The following is a 12,230-nucleotide window of genomic DNA, read 5'->3' on the forward strand; positions in this document are numbered from 1 at the left end:
CGGCCATGGCACCGGTGCAGCAGGGACAGTGGCCCCCCAAATGGCTGTACTGGAACCTGTGGGGGATGCCGGTGCTTCACCATGCCGGTCCAATACTCCCAGCCCTCCCTGGCCTCATTGGACAAGCCGTCCGCGGCACCGCAGTCAGAATGTGGTACCAATGCAGAGGCCGGTGTGGTACATTGCACTCCGGCACCGAGGAAACCCTCCCCACAAAGGAAGAGGATGACACCCTCCCGCAGGAGGTACAGTCTTCGTCGTCATCCCTAGATGAGGCAGTCGCAGGGCCATCCCACCCAAGCAGTCTTGCGGATGTCTTTTAAGGAGCACCAGACCCTCTGTGAGCATTTACACCCCTGGTAGCAGGGCAGCGTGGCCTAACGGCCAGAGTCCGTAGAATTGCCCCGGTTGCAGGGCAGTACGGCCTAATAGCCAGAGTCTCTCCCACTCTGCCAGGCCCTGGCCCTAACAGCGACGTAGGACCTTGCCACTGGCTCAGTGGGGGGAGGAAGGGGCTACCAAAACACGCTGAGACTTACTGAGGGCAAGATATCACCCCCCCGGGTCGCTTCCTACCGGCTTGTGAGTTGGGGTCTCCTTAAACGGGTGGCGGAAAACCTTGGCCTAAAAATTGAGGTCGCTGAAGAGGCTGACAACCTCTTCAACGTCATCTCAGCGACCCCGCGAGCACGGGTCGTATTGCACGTCCACCCAGGGATCCTCAAGATTGCCACAATGATTTGGCTCTCTCCCTCCTCTATTCCACTGACTTCCAAGAAGATGGAAAAGAAATATTATGTCCCTGCAAAGGGCTTTGAGTATTTGTCGGCATCACTGGTTGTGTCCACAGTTAACAAAAGGGACAGGTTAGCGGAACACCGAAGAATAAAGACGCTAAGAGATTGGACTTGTTTGGCCAAAAGGTTTATTCGATGGCCAGCTTGCAGTTCGGAGTGTCTAATTACCAGGCCCTGTTGGGACGTTATACCTTCAACCTGTGGGACTCCTTTAATCATTTCATGGGCTCATGCCAAAGAGTTCACAGCGTTAGTGAGCGAAGGCACAGCAGTGGCCAGGGGAGTCCTCCAGATGGCCTGGGATGCTATGGACTTGACAGCCAGGTTGCATCAGCAGTGGCCATGAGGTATAGCTCGTGGTTGCAGGCTTCTGGGCTGTCCCCTGAAATGCAGGCCACAATCCAGAACCTCCCCTTCGAGGGTACAGGGCTCTTTTTCAAGCTAACTGACTCAAGGCTCCATGGGCTTAAGGACTCCCAAGCCACCCTCTGCTCCTTGATCCGGCATACCCCTCAGCAGTTTAGGAAGCCTTCCATCCTCCACTCTCGCCTCCTCTGCCACAGTCCAGGTCCTGGGGGCTTCCAGGTCAGGCTCCTACAGGAGGAAAAACAAGGATAGGGTGCCTAAGAGACATTATTCATCGTCTTCCCGCCCGGCAGTGCAGCCTGACCCTCCCAAAAATCAGGGAGGCCAAAAGCAGACATTTTGAGGGTGCGCCTGAGGACGACGGCTCCAGCCAGTGTACCAGATCTATCCTCCTCCTTTCTCAATCGCCTCCACCCTTTCCAGTCAATGTGGTCCCATATACCATCAGACCGCTCGGTGCTCGATACAGTTTCTTCGGGTTACACCCTGCAATTTATAGGTGACCAGCCTTCCCATCCCCCTCCCTCTTCAGGGACCCTTCTCACAAGCAACTCCTTGTTCAGGAGGTCGAAAACCTCCTGCTCCTTGGGGCATTGGAAGAGGTTCCTCAGAACATGGAAGGCAGAGGATTCTACTCCCACCGCTTCCTAATTCTGAAGGCAAAAGGGTGCCTCAGACCTATCCTGGACCTGTGTCACCTCAAAAAGTCTCTGAAAAAGTTGAAGTTTTGCATGGTCTCCCTGGCCTCTATCATTCCCTCCCTTGATCCGGGCGACTGGCATACCACCCTCAATTTACAGGATTCATACTTCCATATTTCCATTTTCCAAGGGCATTGGCACTTCCTCTGTTTCAGTCGGGCCAGCACCATTTCCAGTCCATGGCAATGCCCTTTGGCCTCTCGTCGGCCCCAAGAGTGTTCACAAAGTGTATAGCGCCAGTGGCCACTTCCCTGTGATGTCTAGGAGTCCAAATTTACTCATACCTCGACAACTGGTTGATAAGGAGCCGGTCCCCAGATCTGGTGCGGAAGCATCTCAATCTGGTCTGTTCCACCGGCCGTGACCTAGGGCTGATAATAAATGAGAAGAAGTCAACCCTAACACCAGTGCAGTGCATAGATTTTATTGGGGCAGTTCTCGACTCTACTCAAGCCAGAGCCTTCCTCCCCGAGACTTGGTTCCAAGCTATGGGAGACCTCATCTCAGGCCTGCAAGCCCACCTGCTCACCACCATCCACATGTGCCTGTGATTGTTGGGTCACATGGTGGCATGAACTTATGTGGTCTGGCACACACGACTCTGCCCAAGACTCCTACAGATGTGGGTGGCATCAGTCTATGTCCCCATCCGGCACCACATGAACCGGGTTGTCAGGATTCCAGACAGCATACCATCGTCTCTCAACTGGTGGCAGGATCCCACATTAGTGCTGGAAGGAGTTCCCTTCGTGGCCTCAGCCTCGTCAGTGACTTGGACCTGGAATGGGGAGCCCACCTGGGCAATCTCAGTACACGATAGTTCTCTGCATATCAATGTCCGGAAACTCAGGGCAGTCCGCCTAGCTTGCCAAGCCGTTTTACCTCATATACAGGGCATGGTGGTTCAGCTCCTGATGGAAACACAGCTACAGTCTTCTATATCAACAGGCAGGGCGGAGCCAAGTCGTCTGCCCTCTGCCAGGAAGCCCTCCGGCTCTGGAACTTCTGTCTGCAGCAAAATATCTACCTCATAGCCACTCATCTTCCAGGGGCCAAGAACGCTTTGGCAGATCACCTCAGCAGGACATTCTCATCTCGCCACAAGTGGTCCCTTCGCCCAGAAGTAGTCAGTTCTGTCTTCCAGAAGTGGGGAACTCCCCGGGTAAACCTGTTCACATCCAGGCAAAACAGAAAATGTCATGTTTTCTGCTCAGTTCGGGGCATAGACAGAGGATCCTTGTCAGATGCCTTCCTGCTCCCGTGGTCAGGGGCTCTGATGTACGCCTTCCCTCCGGTGCCTTTCTGGCCAGGATCCCCATAAGCAGGACAGGGCGAAGGTCATCCTCATAGCGCCAGCTTGGCCACGCCAGCACTGGATCAGCACTTTACTGGACCTCTCGGTGGCGATCCAGTTCCAGCTGCTGCTAAGGTCGGACCTGTTGTTCCAAAACCACAGCAGTCTTCTGCACGCGAACCTGTCAGCGCTGCATCTGATGGCTTGGCTGCTGCATGGCTAAATGCATAGGAGCAGCAGTGTTCGGCCGAGGTTCAGAAAGTCCTGTTGGGGAGTAGAAAGCCCTCCACCAAAGCAACCTACCTGGCCAAGTGAAAGCGCTTCACCTGCTGGATTGTGAATTAAAGGTGTCTGTCCCAAGCAAGCTTCGTTGCAGCTCAATCTACCTCCTGCATCTCAAGCTCCAAGGCTTGTCCCTCTCATCAGTCAAGGTCCATCTAGTGGCCATCTCAGCCTTCCACCCGCCGTTCGAGGGCAGGTTGGTTTTCGCTCAGGATATCACGGCCAGATTCCTTAAGAGTCTGGAGCACCTCTACCCTCACATTAGGGATCCCGTGCCTCCATGGGACTTGAATCTGGTGCTATCGCAGCTCACGGGCTCCCTTTCGAGCCTTTGGCTTCCTGCTCTCTCCTTCTTCGTTCCTGATAGCAGTGACATTGGCCTGCCGGGTATCCAAGGTTTGGTTGCTCACCTCAAAACCGCCTTACATGGTCTTCTACAAGGACAAAGGCCAGCTGAGACTGCACCCGGCCTTCCTTTCCAAGGTAGTCTCTGTTTCATTTTAGCCAAGACATTTACTTACCGGTCTTCTTTCTGAAGCTGCATAAGTTGGAGGAGGTGTGCAGGCTGCATGCCCTGGACGTCGGGAGGGCTTTGGCCTTGTACATCAACAGGACCAAGCCATTCCCTAAGTCAATGCAGTTATTTGTCTCTGTAGCTGACAAGATAAAAGGTTGCCCTGTATCCGCTCAAAGGACTTCCTCTTGGATCACTGCCTGCATTTGTTTTTGCTATGATCAAACGAAGGTGCCACCCCTGGTGATCATCACCACCCACTCTACCAGGGTGCAGGCCTCTTCAGCAGTCTTTCTGGCCCAAGTGCCTATCCACTTAGTGGATATCCTATCCTAATCTCCTTCCTTAGAGGTTTTTAAGGTCAGGCTTGACAAAGCCCTGGCTGGGATGATTTAGTTGGGTTTGGTCCTGCTTTGAGCAGGGGGTTGGACTAGATGACCTCCTGAGGTCCCTTCCAACCCTGAGATTCTATGATTCTATGATTCCAGGACATCTGTAGGACAGCCTCCTGGTCTGTCCATACCTTTACGTCCCACTATGCACTTACCCAGAGGGCCCGGGGTGATGCTGGCTTCGGTAGGGCAGTCCTGCAAGTTGCTAAGCTGTGAACTCCGAGCCCAACTCTGGGGGTACTGCTTGTGAGTCACCTAGCATGGAATGGACATGAGGAAGCACCCAAAGAAGAAAAAACAGTTACTAGCCCAGGGGTAGGCAACCTATGGCACGGGTGCTGAAGGCGGCACGCGAGCTGATTTTCAGTGTCACTCACGCTGCCCGGGTCCTGGCCACCGGTCTGGGGGGCTCTTCATTTTAATTTAATTTTAAATGAAGCTTTTTAAACATTTTAAAAGCCTTATTTACTTTACATACAACAATAGTTTAGTTATATATTATAGATTTATAGAAAGAGACCTTGTAAAAACATTAAAATGTATTACTGGCACGCAAAACCTTAAATTAGAATGAATAAATGAAGATTCGGCACACCACTTCTGAAAGGTTGCCGACCCCTGTACTAGCCTTTCGTAACTGTTGTTCTTTGAGATGTGTTGCTCATGTCCATTCCATTACCCGCCCTCCTACCCTCTGTCGGAGTTGCCAGCAAGAAGGAACTGAGAGGGTGTAGGGCCAGTGGCGCCTGATATACTGATGCATGAGCGCACCAACTCCAGGGGGTGCTGCAGCCAGCCCTATGGATACCACTAAGGCAGAAATCTCTGACAACTGTGCACATGAACATACAGACACCTAAAATAGAATGGATATAAGCAACACATCTCAAAGAACAACAGTTACGAAAAAGTAGGTAACCGGTTTTTTTCTACCAGCTGAGCAAAAGAAGCCCAGTAGCTGTGTGTTAGGGCTTGTTGTATACATACAAGTTGTACCCCTTTAACTGTACCAGTTAAAAAAACAGTACAATACCCTCAGTGTGCATGCCGTTACACTGGAGGTATAGCTTAATCACATACAGGAAAGGGAATAACTTGTTGCTGCAAGTCACCTTTTATACTGTTCTAACTGCATTCACTCTAGGGGGTGTAATGATATAGCTACTTTGGAAAAAATAAACAAACCCACACACTCCCAACCAAAATAGTTATGCAGGTACTAACAGTGGGTGTAGAGCAGCCCTTTGTGACAGGCTCTTATAGTTGCTAGGGGGCAGCCACCTCTGTTCCTGACTGAGAGAGATATTACAATCCCATGCAGTATCTTTGGGAGCCATTGTTTTAAATTTATGAATGGTTTATGTATGAATGTGGTGTTCTCCATGGGAGAAGGTTACCAAAGCTATTCCAGGAACTTTAAACACTGGGGGTGGGGGGGTGATTACCCTGGAGGTTGTAAACAACTCCAGAAAACCACCACCCCCTTGGGTATTTGCATATACTGATTTAAACTAGGTTTTCCAGAGACTCAAAGAAAGAAGGGGCTTTGGAATAAAAAGCTGAGTTTGAACTGACACAGAGCCTTTGTTTTGATTAAGCAAATGGACAGAGCCCTCTGTCCAAAGCGGGGGAGGGTGTCCAGCCCTTGTAGGAGGATTGGAAAGACTTTGGCTTACTTGGGCCCATAAGACTGATGGGTGATCTCTAGTAAGGTTTTAGCATACACAGGGGAACTTTTGTTGTGGTTATTTTGTTGTTGCTGTTCTATGTTTTCTCAGTCTGCTTTTTTTTGTCCTTAAAATAAATGTACTCTGCTGAGATAAAACTGTAGGATCACTGGTAAAAACACTGTCAGTGTCCTCAGAGAGAAAGCACAGCCCAGCTGGTAGTCTTTAGGCAGACTGGCTTTCTGGGGCCATCACAGTATAAGGCAAGAGGCTGGATAGACTTAAAACTTCTGTTCAGAGGTGAATGGGAAAAGGGACCCTGCCCAGAAACAGCTAATGGCTGGAGAAAGGGCCATAACTAGGGCAGGGCAGCTACTCAGGGCACAGAGCCAGCGGGGGTGCAAAAATGGGGTGGCATGCAGGACCTAGCCCAGCAGCATCAGCTCCCCTCCACCACAGGATCAGGCCCAGCGGTGTTGGCCAGAGTTCAGAGTACAGGATCACGGGCCAGGCTGGAGCAGGCTCACCCTGGTGCTAGGACCATGGCAGGCAGGCAGGGCTCTGAGTGCGCTGCTTGGCTCATATGGAGCATGCTTAGTAACAGCTGTTGTAGCTGCTTCTTTCACTGGGGATTAAAATCTGTTCACAGAGGTTAAAGGAGTTTTGGGCGGATGGCAGAATCTGTGTGCAGGGGGCGGAAACTGACTGCCAGTGGGGTCAAACAGCTGGAGGCAGGGGAAGCTGAGGGGCAAAATCAGGAAGAAACATCAGGAGCCAGGGTTAAGTCCAAGGGTACAGGTGCTGGCAGAGAGCAAAACCCTGGCACTGGGAGGGGCAGAGGAGATAAAAGTGGGGTTAGCCACCTTCTGTCTTTGCAAAGATAGAGTGGGGGCAGAGGGACTTTTTATTTCCCCTCTCACAGGACAGTACATTTCAGCACACGCTTCCCGGGGCTGTCACCTTAAAGATACAAGATGTCCCAATGTCTTGACATGGCAGCTCCCCTCTGTCTGATATAACGTGCTGAGGTGATAAAGGAGACTTGATTCAGTGAAATATTTTACATACACCCCCAAAAACTGTGTCTCAAATTTTGTTTAAAAGAATCCCTTGTCAGTTAATTTGTCTGCATGAAGTCTTTCCTAGCAGTTTGCAAATTTGTCTTATCTGCAGCTGTGATTCACTGAATCACCTAATTGTTTACTTTTTAAAATTATTTTTATTACTCTTATTACTCTTAGCACTTCATCATTTACCTTTAACATTGTGCAGATGGATGTCATTGTGCTATTTAATTTATATTTTATAGCAAATAATCATTGAAAATATTTATAAGTAAATATTTGCTAGTAGTTTTACCAGACATCTGTATTTTTAGTATAGCACATCCTATGTTTTTACTGTGATTTTTAATATGGAATTTTTAAGTCTAAATTCTAAATTTTCTTTCTTCCTTTTTATAGCACAAGTATATTCTGCTGGATCATGTGGCTTCCAGTCTGACTGATTTTCTGGCCTGGTATCAAAACGTCTTAATTTTCACTTGATCCTCCAATGGGGATTGCCTTTCTGAACTGTTTTGCCTTTCAGTCCAGTCCTTAGTGCTTTTTCGCATGTCACTATTTGTGTGTAGAACTTGGTTCCCAAATATTCACTATGGGCAGTACGCTATCTCATATTAAATCCTTCTCAAAGGCAAAAATCTAGTGTAATTTTGACTAAAGATAAGAATGGCCATATTGGGTCAGACCAAAGGTCCACCTAGCCCAGTAACCTGTCTTCCAACAGTGGCCAGTGCCAGGTGCTTCATTCTGAGTGTGGTGCACCATCGTTATGTATCAACCATCTGCCACAATTTGCTACCTCTCACCTTTGTCATCCAGTAGTCTAGGGGTAGCAAATTGTGATGGATGGTTGATGCCCTGTGCTACCCATGTACCAGAGGATGGGAAAGGTGAAAGGTAGCAAATTGTGACAGATGTACCAATCCATCAAAATGTGTTATCCCTTGGCCAATGAGAATGGAAGTAGCAAATTGTTACAGTACAGAAAAACATCCATAGGTGTAACTGGTAGAAAAATCTGTCAGTAGTGGTTTTTGATATTATGCCCTGGCTCCTGGCAGGAGGCAATAATGTTCAAACTGGGGGGGGCACCCCCTCAGTGAGGCACCCCCTCCAGTTTGAAAACCTCTGTGCTGGGGGGGGGGGGTAGCTCAGTGGGTTGAGCATTAGCTTGGTAAACCTAGGGTTATGAGTTCAATCCTTGAGGGGGCCACTGAGGGAGCTGGGGCAAAAATCTGGGGATTAGTCCTGCTTTGCGCAGGGGGTTGGACAAGATGACCTTCTGAGGTCCCTTCCAGCCTACTTCATGCATCCAATGAAGAGGGCTGTAGCCCACAAAAGCTTATGCTCAGATAAATTTGTTAGTCTCTAAGGTGCCACAAGTACTCCTGTTCTTTCTAGTTAGAGACTTTCAGGACTTTAATAATAGAAAAGTTGCCTAGAAGAACACAGTCCTTTAAGTCTCTCCAGTTCCATCCTCCTCTGCTGCAGTCTCAAGGGCAGCATCTCAGGGAGCTGCCAGAGTTACTTTAATACCAACTCCCAGTGATGCCAAAACCAGTCAGGAACACTATTAATTGCTGTCACGTGTTGTAGCCTTGCCAGGATAAAACCCTAGTAATCAGTATGCTTACTATCTTGTATATGACATGTGCACAGTATAATTAAGACAACACATATTCACCAAATATGCAAATTGGTAGTGCCATTTGTATAAAATATTTAGATTTCTGCACCTTCAGCCTTAGCACCTGTATGTTAAAATATGTATATAATACATGGCTGAGGGGTGAAAACATTATCTTAGTTTGTGTCTATGGCTAATATCACTATAACTTACTAGCCAACCTCTAAGCATCCCGCCCTGCAGGGTTTCATGCAAAGGCTGTATTGGGTTAATGTGATAGTTGGATGTCTTCATATCAAAATACTTCAGCCAGTGTGATGGGGTGAGTCCGTGGGGACAAGGCCTCCTTCTCATCTGCCCGCCGCGGGGGCATGAAGTGTCCATCTCCTCCAACAGCTGGGGTCCTTCCGGCCACCCAGGCACTGGGCCTCACGGGAAATAATGTCTCCGCTCCTCCCCCTCGGAGTGTGCGTGAGGGGGTAGAGACGGTTAGTTTGGTATCCCCCCCAGCGTGGGGGAGCAGCCAGTCCTGGCTGAGTCCGTCTCCCGCCGGGGTGGGGGGGGGGGGTGAGTCCTGGCTGAGAGTCAGCCACCCCTCTGGGTGTGTATGTGGGGGGGTGTTCTGGCTAAGAGGTAGCCCCGCCCCCGCGCCAGTCCGGCCCCGCAGCTCACCCCTCCCACCGGGACCAGGGTTGGCTCAGGGTTAACGCCACCGCGACGGGAAATCCCGGCTCACCGCCAGCACGACCCTCTAGAACCAGCTCGGTCTGTGCCCCGCCCCTTCCCCAGCTGTCTCTCGGATTGGTGGGCAGGCTGTGTACACACCGGGCTGCGCCAATGGGCGGGTGGCGGCGCCTAACCTCACGCGGAGGGGTGGCCAATGGGAGAACGCAGTTGTCAGACGCCGCCAAGCTTGTGCGGGGGAGAAGGACACAGACTCGGTGCGGCTGAGGAGCGAGCCGGAGAGTGGGCCGGGCTGCAGGCACGGTGAGCTGGGGCGGTTGGGACCCTGTGCGTCGAGAGTCGTTGGGTCTCGGTGCAGCCTCTCGGGCGGCGCCGACCGCCAGGGGGCGCCTCTCTCCGTGGGGCCGGGTGGAGCAGTTGCTAGGTGGCCGGCTAACTGCTACAGCAGCTGGCGAGGGAGGAGCCGTCGCTGGCTTCTTGTCTCGGCTCTGGTGCTGGCCAGGCCCAGCCCGCTCCGCCCCCGGGGCCTGGGGAGGCACGGGGTGGAAGAGAGCGCTGAGCTGCTGCGTAGGGGGCAGCCCCGCTCGGTCCCCGGCTGTGGTGTCCCCCTCCGCGCGCCCTGGGGCTAACGGCCGTATCGCCCTTCTCCCTGGGGGCCTGCCCGGCGCCCTGACGTGGGGCCACTGTCACGGGGATTCATCTCCCGCCGGGCGCCCTGGAGACAGAGGCTCTGGTGACTGACACCTGTGAGTCACGGTCCCCTTTCACCGCCGTAGCAGGGTGGCACGATGTGCTCGGCGTGCCTGGCACGCAGGCCTGTGTCTGGTGCTGGGTAGTGCCGTGTGACAGCCGCCCTGTCAGTCTCACTGGGGCTTCTCCGCCACTGCTTGAAACCCCGCTGGAGGTCATAGAAGTGGCCGCGTGTGTGTTGTAATTGGTGTCTCCCCCAGTTTCCACAGACCCCTCTCTTTTTAAGGGAGATGCGAGTTTCTGGAGGAGGTGAGAGGCGGCTCAGTACAGATTATGCAGTACTTTGTCCTTCTAGCAGTGTGGCAGTTCAGTGTTTAATTCACTTTATAGCAAGGCTGTGTTCTAGCTGGCAATTTCGTTCCTATCAGTTTCATTTTTGTTAAAAAAACAAAACAAAAAAAGCCCCTTAACAGTTAACTTGTGATGTGCAGCACAAAGTTAAGATGTTTTGCACTATACATTTATGCAACACTTTGAAAAACGTTCTGGGCCACTTGTGGTCCTGTGGCTGCTTTCTTATTCTTTTTTATTGTGGGGAGGGGTAGTTAAAAGGTGGGAAATGTATTGTTCTGATACATTTTCTCATTTGTATTTTAAATTCAAGATCTTTGTATATATAAACACAGGTACTTGCAACTTCAGAAATACCTTGTTTAGAATATTCTATTTACAGTGAAATACAGGAGCAGTGGAAGCTCCCTAAAAGTGTGGCGGGTGGCAAGGCACAGCCCAAAGCATGGCTCTACCCCTTCATGCCACTCCTTGCCCCCAAGGCCCCACCTCCTCATTCTGTCTCTTTCCATCAAGACACTGCCCCCTCCTTGCTCCTCTCCACCCTGGTGCTCACCTTTACGGCCAGTGAAAAGTTGGGGAAGGGGGGAGCATGGTCCTACCTCCCTGTTTTGGTGCCCTTGATGGAATATCTTGAGGAAATCTTGATAGAGTTGAGAAAGGAAGAGATAAATTAGATGACAGGGAAGAAAAGATGACAGGAGAGGTAGCTGCAAGAAAAAGGTACTTTCCTACTCCAAGGACAGTTTCTCTTGTTAAACATGAAGCATTATCTCTAAAAGAGACCTAGGAATAATAGGTCAGGTGATTTAGGCCTATCCTAAAGAAAGAGAGAAAACTGGCAAATAATTCTTAAAAGTGACTCCTATTTTGTTATTAGTGGGCACTGTCTTGTATTGACAAACTTCTGAGAGAAATCTTGTATTTTGCTGTAAAAAACCTTATGGTTCTCTTATAACCACTTCCTGTGTGTGCAAAAATCATTGTTGTACTATAAAGAATGAAAAGGAGCAGTTTGACTCAAGTTAACTTTCAGTGGACACAGTTAAATTACTTTCTGTAGCTATATGAAGTTGTTAACATTAATAGATGTACTACTTGTCTGAGCCTTCTGCTCAACTGTTATATCACTATTTGTTTGTTAAGGTGGACAGTAATTCTCACTACATTATCTGGCATATTGTACACACTGTGGATCCCTTTGGTGCAACTGCTACCAGGAAAAACAGGACCAAATGATTTTTGAATTACGTATTTTTACATAAAGCTGTAAAATTATGATTGTTTTTGAGTGACATTCTTTAGATATTAAAGTGTAAATCTCTTCAATATGAGGAATAAAGTACTGCACCAGTTTTTTACTTCTAGAAACTTTAGTTCAAATCTAGTTTTGTCTGCATGTGAAATTAGTTCTGTCATCTCATTGTAGTCTTCAGTGGGCACTTTTTATGGCAGGTTTTCAAAGTGGAAATTTGTAATGATTTGGTTTAGTTGTTTGCTCAGCAAAAGCCCATTGCTGAAAGTACTGCAAGTTCTGATCCAGGTGAGTTTAGTGTTGTGTGAAGAAGCTCGTTTGAGTTCAGGCTATGAAGTGTTATCTACCTCTAAGAGGTTAGCCCAGACAGTTCAGTTGGGAAAAAGTACATAATATAGTACATAATATAGTAAGACAAATGATGTTAATTTTCTAGAAGTACCTCATGTTTTCCCACTTTGTGTGTTGAAATAGGTGTATGTGAGAATCATGTCCAGAACAGCATTTTTGTCCAGGTGCACAGTTAAGAGCAGACACAGGGTGGAA

The 12,230-nt window shown here is 49.6% G+C and overlaps 1 protein-coding gene and 1 long non-coding RNA gene across 12 annotated transcripts in view; one reads left to right on the plus strand and one right to left on the minus strand.

Annotated features, from left to right (window-relative positions):
* Positions 1-908: 908 nt before the first annotated feature.
* LOC120371993 lies at positions 909-9,408 on the minus strand. 2 transcript variants are annotated; one of them, XR_005584683.1, is made up of 4 exons: positions 8,918-9,408; positions 4,502-4,601; positions 2,149-2,235; positions 909-1,391 (listed from the first exon to the last, which is right to left on the minus strand). It is a non-coding gene; the product is annotated as an uncharacterized LOC120371993 (long non-coding RNA). The 2 variants fall into 2 exon arrangements; XR_005584682.1 differs by lacking the exon at positions 4,502-4,601 and having other exon boundaries at positions 8,918-9,393.
* A 57-nt stretch (positions 9,409-9,465) lies between these two features.
* The window catches only part of TFDP2 (transcription factor Dp-2), a 171,817-nt gene continuing 169,052 nt past the window's right edge, over positions 9,466-12,230 (plus strand). For 2 of the 10 annotated variants that reach the window (XM_039488580.1, XM_039488581.1), the window contains exon 1: positions 9,472-9,691. In XM_039488580.1, coding sequence (XP_039344514.1) covers positions 9,585-9,691 — 107 coding nt within the window. In that variant the 5' untranslated portion in view covers positions 9,472-9,584. Of the gene's footprint in view, positions 9,692-9,981; positions 10,388-12,230 lie in introns of those variants that run through there. The other 8 variants (XM_039488582.1, XM_039488586.1, XM_039488589.1 and 5 more) reach the window with 7 other exon arrangements.

This window comes from Mauremys reevesii, linkage group 9, assembly GCF_016161935.1.
Source record: "Mauremys reevesii isolate NIE-2019 linkage group 9, ASM1616193v1, whole genome shotgun sequence".
In the NCBI taxonomy this organism is placed as follows: Eukaryota; Metazoa; Chordata; order Testudines; family Geoemydidae; genus Mauremys; species Mauremys reevesii.